Genomic DNA, 12,861 nt, shown 5'->3' on the forward strand with positions numbered 1-12,861 from the left:
TGGTTTTCAACTGACGGGATATGGTTCGCTGAATGCAGTTCTATATAAAAGGAGTCTGTCCCAGAAGAATTTATGTGGGTGTGACATGAATTCTGTTGCTATTACATTCTGTTGCTATAACAAATTTAGGGCCGGGGCTATATTTCAGTAGGGTACGTGACGAGTATTGGTCCTTTAATTGTTTAAATAGTTTTGCTGATAAAACGTTTAGGAGAAGGTATTTGCTTTTCGTATGTAGACACTCTCACGAATGGGTTTAGACTAGACGCATCAATGGTGGCATATCTTGGGTCGTTTTTATACCCTTCACCACACTGTGGTACAGGGTATTATGTCTTTGTGCATATGCTTGTAACAGATAGATAGACACATGGTTCCTTTTGAGAATATTCATAGAATCACTTTCATATATATTTATGCATGTCCGATTTCCATGATATATTGTAAACAAAGTACAGGTCGCATTTATGATCCGAATTAGATGAAATTTGGCATAGGTCACTTAAATTAGCGTAACGTACTGAATTGAGCCTGTGTGTGCCAAGTTTAATGGAAATCGGTCCTCATATTTAGATATAGCTCCTATATATATCTTAGTCCTATTTTATGTAAATGGTGCACCAAAGTCCCTATATATCCTTCGATTTGCACGAAATTTGGCATAACGTACTGAATTGAGCCTAGAGTGATGTGTGTAAAATTTTCGTGAAAATCAGTTCCGATTTAGATATAGCTCCCATATATATTATAGATTGATTTAAAGTAATTGACGCACCAAGGAACCAATAGGCTGATTTGGAGAAATTTTGCATAGTATTTCTGCTCCTCACCAAAAGAAGAGAATTTTAGCTTGAAAAATAGTTTGGATTTCGATATAGCTTCCATATCTATTTTCATCCTATTTTAAGTAAATGGTGCACCAAACTCTTCATGTTTTTCATTATCACTTTGTAGCATCACCAAAGCGTGTAATATTTGGCACATAAATATTCAACGGGTGAGGGATTGATCCCATTGTAACAAACAATGACATGTTTATGAATTGGTCTAAGTCGGTTCACATATATAGATAAAGGTCATATATTTTGTTATCCAATTTCATGTATAATTTAACCTTTTTAATATAACAAGTGGTAAAGGGTACCATTACAGGTCCCCTAAAAAAAAAATCCGCCGTATTTTTAGTTTGAAGGTAGATGCATTTTGTGTTCTTAAAGGATGAAATCAATCTTTGCAGGAAATGTTCGATATATTCTTGATTGGACTGTGTATGGTAATTCAAGTTTTAATACATCAACCTTATAGTATAAAATCTGATGTCTTGTGAAAAATATATCAGAAAAAATTATGTCATAAAACATTTTCCTGTGTAATAAAACATTTTCCAGTGTAATAAAAAAATATCTGACTTTACTGATCCTTATTCTCATATTTCAAATTCAAAAATTTCCAAATACTAAAACTTTGCACTTTATTTGAAAGGTCATAGCAGATAACATTATGGCAAAATTGCAACATTCAGAGGATGCAATATTATTTCGATATCTGATTGATCAATAGCACACATTGACATGCTACACACAATTTTCAGATAAGTTAAGAAATTTTAATTTCAAAACATAATTTCTGTTAATTTTGTGTTAATTAATTTATGGCATTACCAATGACCATAACCATTGGCCGTTAAACATCGAAGTCACAACTATGGTATAAAAGTGAACTACAATGTGGTAACGATTATCATTGACATTTTAGCATTATTCCCGAAAAACATACAATTTCATTAAATATTAGCAATGGTAAGTGACATTTGACATTGATCATTTTGAATTGCATCTTAATTTGTATTTTCTTCGCATTAGAAAATCGTAATTTTGTTCCTGACTTCGGCAACTGCAATGCTTGCAGCTGGTTCTGAATTGGGTTATGATTATAATCCTCCAGCATTTGGATTCCCGGCTGGAGGTGGAGGTGGTGGTTTTGGTAACTCTTTTGGCAACGATGGTTTTGCTGGCAATGCATTCGGTGGTGGCTTTGGTGGTGTTCCTTCAAATACCTATATTCCACCTGCAGCCGTGTCCATTTCTGTTCCAGTAAGCACTTATCTACCTCCCGCGCCAGCTCCTGCACCAGCCTTCCAATCAATTCCAGTACCATCAAACACTTATATTCCTCCAGCTGTGGGTGGTTCCTTTGGTGGTGGTGGTGGTGCCATCAGTGCGACTGCATTCGTCACAGCCGATGTTGGTAATTCGTTGGTTCCGCCCGTTGCAGATTTTGGCATTGGCTTAGGCAACGATGGCTATCGTTACAAGACTATTCGCCGTCGTGTATATCGTAGACGTGTCTGAATATCACATACTAACGTTCACAGTCTGTACAATGTTTGTATTATATTATTTCAATAAATATCAGTATTTTTTTTCTAAATATATTCCAGTTTCACTCGCTTTTGTAGTTTATTATGTCACTTCAAAATTAAACACATGTCGTCTTCATTAGCCATATTTTGTCGAATGCTAATTTCTGTTTTTTATTTCGTTTCGTTTTCTTTCTTTTTTTTTTTGGTTTTATATTTGAATTGATGGTATTCGCCTAAACCGGTCTTATTTTCATTCTAGCAATATTCGCTAGATTCTTTCAAGTTCGATGGTCAAACATAACAACAAAAACGGTATTCATTCAATAAATGACAGTTAAGGTTATTTAAATGTTGTTAGATCTCTGAAGAAAAGTTTCAAATTAAAGATGAGTAGAAACAAAAGTGTGTCTTATTCAAAATTTTACTTTCATTAGTAATCTTAACACTAGGCAACAGTAGTGTGAGGGGGGATGAAGTTGTTGATACTTAAAGTTCATGATATATTTTGGATGATATATTTTCTATTTTAAATTTCCAGTTATACAGTTTTCCTATAGGTCGAACAAGTGTCCCATACATGCCACCTTTAGCGTGGGTAAACATCAACGTATAATACTCTCATAAAATATTTATGCAGGGTATAAAATCGGATTCTAAGCTTAAATATTTGAAGCATCAGACAAAAGCTCCAGAAATTCATAAATAAATGCTACAGGATCATATGCAGCCCTACACCCTAAGTAACGTAGAACTGTGGAATAGTATAAAGTCCAAATTATTTAAATGGCTTCGTATTCGAAATGAATGAATTGTATTGATTAAATTATTTTTGATTCTTGTAAAAAATAACCCAGAGAACTTCGTCGATATTGCATTTGCTTTTCTTGATATTGAACTTTTATTCTTCAGAAATAAGGCACTGTATCTCCCGAATGTAAGGATTAGGGGCTCAAAGGGTTAAGGAAAAATGTCCTTAGCGTAAATAGAATGGCTATTATGCAAAACCCTCAAATTTCCACAAAGATGCTTGCGAGGGATTTCGAGGAAGAGTGTGGTGTTACAGTTTGTGACGAAACAGTTCGACGGACTATATTAAAAACCAGTGAGCGGTGCAGTATAGTCGGATGGGGCCGACCATATGATACCCTACACAACTACCACGAAAATCAAATTTTCTGCGGTTCTATATTCTGAGCCTGGACAATATTTCGAGATATTTGCACCCTTTTTACCGATTATAGATCAATAATTTCACTTTCTAACCCTGGCATAGTTTCCAATTGTTTTTTCTTGAAGTAAATTTTTACGCCGTAAAATAAAAAAAAAATGTTCACTTTAGGTTTGCTTTGATTTGACCCTCGGAATATTGACCGATCATCATCTAAACAACCGCTCTAAGTATTTGGTCAAATCCACTTCACCTTGAAACATATGTGATGTTCTGCAAATAATAATTGCCTCTAGAGCGACTCGAAAATCTGACAAAATTAAAGTTTTCCGTTCATTGCACCCCCTGAATGAAATCTCAACTTCAACGAAAACTATAGGCGTCGTCCCTGACCATAATCGGAAGTTCATGTACAATTTCAAAGCGTTCAGCGCGACATATCCGTCCTCTAATGAAGTAATAGTAATACTATGCACATAGCCACTTTTACCTAATTACCTATAACTCCTACATCAGAGTACATACAGCCATATAATTGGTATCAATTTGAAGGTCAACAACTTCTCTCGGATATATCACCAACTTCTAGGGTATATGTCCTTCAGAAGCAAGTATATACGCCCCAGAATAAAAATTTTGTAATTTTTCACACAAAAGTCAGGGTCCATTTGACCCGCTAAATATTGAACGATCTTTATCAAAAAAAGAAAAACCGACAAAAATTAAGTATTTGATCCATTTCATCCCTTAAATATTAACCGATCTTTACCAAAAACAATAGGGGTCTTCATTGGCCAGAACCTATCCTCCATGCAAAATTTGGTGAAGATTGGTCCATAACTGTGGCCTGTATTGTGTTTACAAATTATAATGGACAAACGGACGGACGGACACACATGTCTAGACCGACTCAGCTAGTCGAGATATGACGATCGGTATTCTTAAAGGTTGGTCTAGGACCAATATTTCGCGGCGTTACAAACTCTTGGGGCTGCACAAAGCTATAATACCCTGACAACATAGTTGTGTAGGGTATAAAAACAATTACTAATCAAGAGCCCCAATCCTACACCCCGACAGTGATTCTAAACCCAAGCTTCATGATTTCAACTCCATAGGTTCACCCACAATTCAAATTGTACCAAATTTAGTTCCAAAACCCCAATCCTACACCTCCACAGTGATCGTAAATCAAAAGTTAATGATTTTAACTCTATCGCTTCACCCACAATTTAAATTGTATCAAATTTTGTACACATTAGTACAATTTTCTAAAACTTCGTACACATTTCAATATTACACCCCAACAGTGATCCTGACTCCAAAATTCATGATTCTAGCTCTATTGATTCACCTAAAATAAAAATGTACCAAATTTAGTACCATTTAGTATTAATTTGTTAAACTGAATCCTGACCCTAATCCTACATCCCTACAATGATCCTAACTCCAAACTTCATTGTTCCAGCTCTATCGGTTTACCCAAACCCAAATTGTGCCAATTATAGTACGATTTAGTACTTTTCGTACACATAAGTAAAAAATTTCCAAAACTCCAATCCTACACTCCGACTCCAGTAATGTTACTTTCAATTTTCAGGATTCCAGCTCGATTTGTACCTCCAAATCAAATTTGTACCAAATATAGTACCATATAGTACTTTTCGTACACATGATTACACGATTTCCAAACTCTCCTCATATCGACCCTAATTCTCAACCATAATTTGCATTTCAAATTTCAAGTTTTTAGCTCAATCCATTCATATGCTACGAAATTGTACCAAATTTAGTACATTTCAGTACTTTTCGGATACAAAAAGTGTTATGCTACATCTATTCAACACTGCATCAGTGACCCTCAATCAAAATATCAGAGTTCTAGCTCTACCTTATCTGTCACCTTTGGACCAAGAGTGAAACTTACCTAAAATTTCAAGATTCTAGCTTCAGCCGTTTCGTCTGGGCGTTGATGAATCGTTAAATCAGTCAGTTAGTCAATCACTTTACTCATTTATTAGTATAGATTAAATTTGTACCAAATATAGTATCATATAGTACTTTTCGTACACATGAGTACACGCTTTCAAAACCATCTCCTTAAATAGACTCTACATCTCAACCCTAATTCGCATTCCAAATTTCAAGTTTTTAGCTCTATCCATTCACATGCTACGAATTTGTACCAAATTATGTACATTTTAGTACTTTTCGGATATTTATAGTTCGAATAACCAAAAACCCTTTGCTACACCTATTCTACACTCCATCAGCGACCACCAATCCAAATTTCAGAGTTCTAGCTCTACCGGTTTGCCAAATACAAATGGTATCACATTTAGTACTTTTCGTACCGTTCTAGTACAAATTTCCAAAAACCCAGCCTTATCTGTCACATTTGGACCAAGAGTGACCCTCACCCAAAACTTCAAGATTCTAGCTGCAGCCGTTTCGTCTGGGAGTTAATGAATCGTTAAATCAGTCAGTCAATCACTTTACTCTTTTATTAGTATAGATTAGTATAGGTAAACCGGATTGGAATAAGTAATACGCCTATATTAATAATACCTTAGCTAACTGTAAAGGTGGTCGTATTATCTTCGAATTTGTTTTCGTTCCCTTTTTATTTACATTTTAATTTGTTATAAACAAAATATTTTGTTTTATAATTTTGACAATATAAGTCAAACGGAATTGCTCTTTCCTATTCGAACACAAAAAATTCCCACAGTCACACTGATATAATCTCCTAATTTATTTTATCTTCACCTCTTAGGTTTTAACACAATTGACACTAATTTTTGTTGTTTGCGAATTCAAGGTTTGTTGCCGTTATAACTTGATTTATATGTTGTGCATATATTTGTTATTTTTGGCTAAAAATGTTTTCATTTGTTTGTTTGGTTTCACTTTTATATTTATTTTTGGTATTTATACCCTACACAACTATGTTGTCAGGGTATTATAGCGTTGTGCAGCCCCAAGAGTTTGTAACGCCGCGAAATATTGGTCCTAGACCCACCTTTGAGTATACCGATCGTCATATCTCGACTAGCTGAGTCGATGTAGACATGTGTGTCCGTCCGTCCGTCCGTCTGTCCATTATAATTTGTAAACACGATACAGGTCACAGTTATGGGCCAATCTTCACCAAATTTTGCATGGAGGATAGGTTCGGCCCAATGAAGACCCCTATTGTTTTTGGTAAAGATCGGTTAATATTTAGGGGATGAAATGGACCAAATACTTAATTTTTGTTGTTTTTTCTGGTCGCTCCAGAGGCCGCAGTCATGGTCCGAACATCGTGAAATTTTACATGGAGAAGAGGATCGTTTTGATAAAGATCGGTCAATATTTAGCGGGTCAAATGAACCCTGACTTTTGTGTGAAAAATTACAAAATTTTTATTCTGGGGCGTATATACTTACTCCTGAAGGACATAGAGCCGAAAAGTTGATAGTATATCCAAGAGGAGTTGTTGACTTCAAATTGATACCAAACTTATGGCTGCATGTACTCTGATGTGGAAGTTATACGTAATTAGGTAAAGGTGACTATATGCAATATAGTATTACTATTACTTCATTAGAGGACGGATATGTCGCGCTGAACGCTTTGAAATTGTACATGAACTTCCGATCCGACGCCTATAGTTTTCGGTGAAGTTGAGATTTCATTCAGGGGGTGCAATGAACTGAAAACTTTAATTTTGTCAGATTTTCTAGTCGCTCTAGAGGCAATTATTATTTGCAGAACATCACATATTTTTCAAGGTGAAGTGGATCTGACCAAATACTTAGAGCGTCTGTTTAGATGATGATCGGTCAATATTGCGAGGGTCAAATCAAAGCAAACCTAAAGTGAACATTTTTTTATTTTACGGCGTAAAAATTCACTTCAAGAAAAAAATTGGAAAATATGCCAGGGTTAGAAAGTTAAGTTATTGATCTATAATCGGTAAAAAGGGTGCAAATATCTCGAAATATTGTCCAGGCTCAGAATATAGAACCGCAAAAAATTTGATTTTCGTGGTAGTTGTGTAGGGTATCATATGGTCGGTCCTGTCCGACTATACTGCACCACTCACTGGTTTTATTTGTTTATTTATATTAATAGTATTTGGATTATATATAAAAAATATATATTAAAACTGGGTGGAGCTGCAGTAACTGTATACCTTTTTATCAACATTTATGACTTAAAAGAGGGTGCATTTTTTCAGAAAAAAAATTTCAATTTTTTTTAAACAAATATCTTTTTTAATATTTTGTAGGACATAAATAATGTAAGGTTTTAAAAAATAACGAAGTATTGACTTTTTATAAATTGTTTTCAGGGCTTGTCTTAACGTGATTTTTGTAATAATTTTCAAAATTATTTTTAAAATATATTATTCATATTTATGCCTCTAATATTTTGTTGAACAGAAAATTCCATGAATTAAATATGTGTAAATAACATTCGAGACCAGTCAATAGTCCATATAAATTGGACAATTTTATATTTAGTTAAAATTTCGAAAATTATTTATAGACATGTTCCGACAACTAGATTCTGCACAATCAAAACAAAAATATGCCAATGAGTTTATGTTGAAAAGAATAGATAAATATCTCTAAAAGAAATTTGGGAATAATTTTCAACTGCTTATTCCAAATTAAAAATAGATATCATATAAAACAAATATGGATATGATTGCCATGATCAGAAATAATTTCACGTTAATTGGGAACGGAGGCAAAAGAAATGGTAAGTTGGAGAAAAGTAATTTTGGAGTAACATTTTCATTTCAATGTGGTTTTATTTTATTTTTAGAAAATTTTCTTCTTGACCATATTTTTGTCAGTTGCCCTTGTGGCTGCTGATGTTTCCGAACTGGGTTATAGTTATGAAGATAATTCTGAGGGCTATAATTATACACCACCCAGTGAGGATGTCAAGATTTCACAACCAAACCCGCAGAATACTTATAACCCACCAAACGATGAAGTTGAAAATTTGTCAACTGAAGTTGAGGCAGAAAATCCAAATGATATTATGTCTGATGAAGAAACGGAAACACCAGTATCACCATCTGAGGTCTACCTTCCAGTAGAACATACACAATTTAATAGTGAAACCCCGTCTGAGAATGCAGAAGTGAAACCTGAAACACCAGCTGAGATCTACCTTCCAGTTCAGCACACACAGTTTACACAACAAAAGACATCTGTAGAATATACTCCTCCAGCAACCATTAAAACTGAAACAAAGTATCTTCCACCTACTAAAGAACCTTCCAAGACATATATACCCCCAGTTACAACTGAACCAATCAAAACTTACAATATCCAAACAATTAAAAATTATAATCCGCCAGCTAAAACATATATTCCTCCGATAACTACTAAAACTCAGCAGGTTCATGTGGAATCCTTTAGAACCCAAATTCCCACCATTACAACTAAAACCCAGCAGTTTAACTTGGAATCAGTTAAATCTCACATTCCTTCCAGTAAAACAAACATTCAGCAAGTTAATACATATACGACTCACGCTCAGGTTGAGCCAATGCAAATACATTTTACTCCAATCAAATCTAATTTTGAAACCGTAAAAGTGGAACAAGTTAAAAGCTATAGTTCTTCCGGAAAACCCGAGCAAGCTAGGACATATATTCCTCCAGGAAGAGTGGAAACAATTAGAACATACAGTTCTCCAATAAAAACTAATTTTGGATCAATTAAAACCATTAACCATCCAACAAACATTCAGACTGTCAACACCTACACACATAAAACCAACACCTTTACCACATCCCAGAAGCCTATTGGATCACACGTTTCTACCGTTCAACCAGTTAAATCCAGTTATGAGATTATACCAGCCAAAGTGGTATCGGTAAAGACCAATATTGTTCCCATCATCAAATCACCTCCAGCTTTCAACTATAAACCCAATCCAGTACCGATCTACAAACCCAAACCATTTGTGGTCTATAAGGCACCACCGAGACCTATCATTGAATATATACCACCTAAACCAATTATATCTAATACATATTACCAACACCAACAAGTTACGTCTCAACCACAAACATTTGCACATAGAAAGCAGACGACAACAACAACAACTCATGTTAGTAAGAGTTTTACTCCAACAACAAATGTCCAGCAACGGATATATCTTCCTCCGCAATCGGTAGCCAGTAAGACATATATTCCACCACCACCTCCTACTCAATATAAATCTGGATCCGTTTCATTTAATATCCAAAACCCAGCTCCGGTTCGTTCTGTTGTACAGACCCCGAAACCTGTCCACACCTATATTCCTCCCCAGCAATCCACCACCCATATCCATACACAGTCTGTTGTGCATGGTAATGGTCAATTAACCGGTAATGGTTATCATTATTGAGAGATTCTGAATATTTGATAAAAAAAAATTATTTATAAGATTAATAAAGTATATAATATATGCTTTATGGCGTGTATTTTAAAATAATATTTTTTGAAGCTTATCAAGGCGTGGATTCTTTTAAGAATACTTTTTCAAGGCGTAGATTTTTTAAGGAATATTTTTTCAAGGCTTATCAAGGCGTAGATTTTTTAAAGAATTTTTTTTTCAAGGCTTATCAAGGCGTGGATTTTTTAAAGAATATTTTTCCAAAGGCTTATTAAGGCGTGGATTTTTTAAAGAATATTTTTTCAAGGCTTATCAAGGCGTATATTTTTTAAAGATTATTTTTTCAAGGCTTATCAAGGCGTAGATTTTTTAAAGAATCTTTTTTCAAGGCTTATCAAGGCGTAGATTTTTTAAGGAATCTTTTTTCAAGGTTTATCAAGGCGTAGATTTTTTAAAGAACATTTTTTCAAGGCTTATCAAGGCGTAGATTTTTTAAAGAATATTTTTTCAAGGCGTAGATTTTTTAAAGAATATTTTTTCAAGGCGTAGATTTTTTAAAGAATATTTTTTCAAGGCGTAGATTTTTTTAAAGAATATTTTTTCAAGGCGTAGATTTTTTAAAGAATATTTTTTCAAGGCGTAGATTTTTTAAAGAATATTTTTTCAAGGCGTAGATTTTTTAAAGAATATTTTTTCAAGGCGTAGATTTTTTAAAGAATATTTTTTCAAGGCGTAGATTTTTTAAAGAATATTTTTTCAAGGCGTAGATTTTTTAAAGAATATTTTTTCAATATTTTTTTTCAAGGCGTAGATTTTTTAAAGAATATTTTTTTTTCAAGGCGTAGATTTTTTTAAGATTATTTTTCAAGGCGTAGATTTTTTAAAGAATATTTTTTTTCAAGGCGTAGATTTTTTAAAGAATATTTTTCAAGGCGTAGATTTTTTAAAGAATATTTTTTCAAGGCGTAGATTTTTTAAAGAATATTTTTTCAAGGCGTAGATTTTTTAAAGAATATTTTTTCAAGGCGTAGATTTTTTAAAGAATATTTTTTCAAGGCGTAGATTTTTTAAAGAATATTTTTTCAAGGCGTAGATTTTTTAAAGAATATTTTTTCAAGGCGTAGATTTTTTAAAGAATATTTTTTCAAGGCGTAGATTTTTTAAAGAATATTTTTTCAAGGCGTAGATTTTTTAAAGAATATTTTTTCAAGGCGTAGATTTTTTAAAGAATATTTTTTCAAGGCGTAGATTTTTTAAAGAATATTTTTTCAAGGCGTAGATTTTTTACAGAATATTTTTTCAAGGCGTAGATTTTTTAAAGAATATTTTTTCAAGGCGTAGATTTTTTAAAGAATATTTTTTCAAGGCGTAGATTTTTTAAAGAATATTTTTTCAAGGCGTAGATTTTTTAAAGAATATTTTTTCAAGGCGTAGATTTTTTAAAGAATATTTTTTCAAGGCGTAGATTTTTTAAAGAATATTTTTTCAAGCCGTAGATTTTTTAAAGAATATTTTTTCAAGGCGTAGATTTTTTAAAGAATATTTTTTCAAGGCGTAGATTTTTTAAAGAATATTTTTTCAAGGCGTAGATTTTTTAAAGAATATTTTTTCAAGGCGTAGAATCATTTTTCAAGGCGTAGATTCTTTAAAGAATATTTTTTCAAGGACCATAAGGCGTTGTTTCTTTAATGAATATATTTCAAGGACTAAAATTTTTCAAGGCGTAGATTCTTTAAAGAATATTTTTTCAAGGCGTAGATTTGTTAAAGAATATTTTTTCAAGGCGTAGATTCTTTAAAGAATATTTTTTCAAGGCGTAGATTTTTTAAAGAATTTTTTTAAGGCGTAGATTTTTTAAAGAATATTTTCTCAATGCGTAGATTTTTTAAAGAATGTAACGAGGTACGTTGTTTTCTCCCTTGGAATTCTTTAGTGGGCGCCAATTGCAGATAGTTTTAGCCTTCCGGATTTAAACGCGAATGTTTTACAAAAGAACGATTATTTATTTAACAAACAAAGTAACAACGTAGACGGGAACAATCTATGAAAACAGAATGAATAGAATATATGTAATGATATTAGGATAAAAGGCAACGGCGACCATCGTCACCACGTTTACACATTTATCTTCATATCAAAACATTTTCCAATAATCGAAAGAGGGAAACAATAGGAAACGGCTGCGAATAGCTACCACGTGTTCCAATTGCTCCACTATTCAAATTATTGAACTATCCTATCCAACCTATGAAAACAGAATGAATATTGTTCGTTATGGAAGCTCCTTATATAGGACTTTTCAAAAACAAATGTGACAAAATTTACAACGAACAATATTTTACAAAAGGTTCTGTTTCCAATAAATTACAAAATTATTTAAAGTAGTTTTGAGCAAAGTAAAAAGTAATAAAATATTTGTGATATTGTAAAAACGCTACTGCTACATACTCCCCCTTTGACGTGTAAAACCTCGCCTCGAGTCACACGTCAACACTAGGCGGCTTGATAAGATGACTTCTTTGGTCTTCCTCTTTTCCGCAACGGATACTTAGGTGTTGGTAACTGATCACTATTCGCACCTTTGTATAGAGTTAATGCTGATGAGTGGAAAGTGCCCAAAGGAATGTTTAAATTTTCTGGTGATGAGACTTCAAAGGACGTGGAACCAATTTTCCGCGTAATAACATATGGGCCATCCCTCTTAGGAACAAACTTTGATGTGACACCTTTCGCAGAATTACTTAATACATGTGTATTAACAAGGACTTTTGTTCCAACATCAAAATTTTCATGTGGGCGTCTCCGTTTGTCCACATATATCTTGTTTTTATCCTGCGCCTTCATTTCTAATTCTTTAGCATTTCCCAAAAAGTTTACCATGGTCTTGAGGTATTTTGATAATTCATTAATAACATTCTCTGTTTCAACAATAGACTTGACATCG

The 12,861-nt window shown here is 33.4% G+C and overlaps 2 protein-coding genes across 2 annotated transcripts; both read left to right on the top strand.

The window, feature by feature from the left end:
• Window positions 1–1,898: 1,898 nt before the first annotated feature.
• LOC133335143 (pro-resilin-like) lies at window positions 1,899–2,351 on the top strand. Its single transcript, XM_061543447.1, has one exon. It carries the CDS (start codon window positions 1,899–1,901, stop codon window positions 2,349–2,351), a length of 453 nt encoding a protein of 150 aa, XP_061399431.1.
• A 5,864-nt stretch (window positions 2,352–8,215) lies between these two features.
• On the top strand, window positions 8,216–9,929 carry LOC133335144 (uncharacterized). The gene is made up of 2 exons (XM_061543448.1): window positions 8,216–8,279; window positions 8,377–9,929. The coding sequence occupies exons 1-2, from the start codon at window positions 8,216–8,218 to the stop codon at window positions 9,927–9,929; spliced, it is 1,617 nt and encodes a 538-aa protein (XP_061399432.1).
• The last annotated feature ends 2,932 nt before the right edge of the window (window positions 9,930–12,861 follow it).

The sequence above is a fragment of the Musca vetustissima genome, unplaced genomic scaffold, assembly GCF_032173495.1.
Source record: "Musca vetustissima isolate MV318-11 ecotype Yass unplaced genomic scaffold, APGP_CSIRO_Mvet_v1 utg74373, whole genome shotgun sequence".
In the NCBI taxonomy this organism is placed as follows: Eukaryota; Metazoa; Arthropoda; class Insecta; order Diptera; family Muscidae; genus Musca; species Musca vetustissima.

What these genes read in the sequence shown, in the direction of transcription:
- LOC133335143 (XM_061543447.1), top strand. Translation starts at nt 1,899, where the DNA reads ATGCTTGCAGCTGGTTCTGAATTGGGTTATGATTATAATCCTCCAGCA.
- LOC133335144 (XM_061543448.1), top strand. Translation starts at nt 8,216, where the DNA reads ATGGATATGATTGCCATGATCAGAAATAATTTCACGTTAATTGGGAAC. An exon ending in GAACGGAGGCAAAAGAAATG is followed by an intron (nt 8,280 to 8,376) that starts GTAAGTTGGAGA and finishes TATTTTTGTCAG; the next exon opens with TTGCCCTTGTGGCTGCTGAT.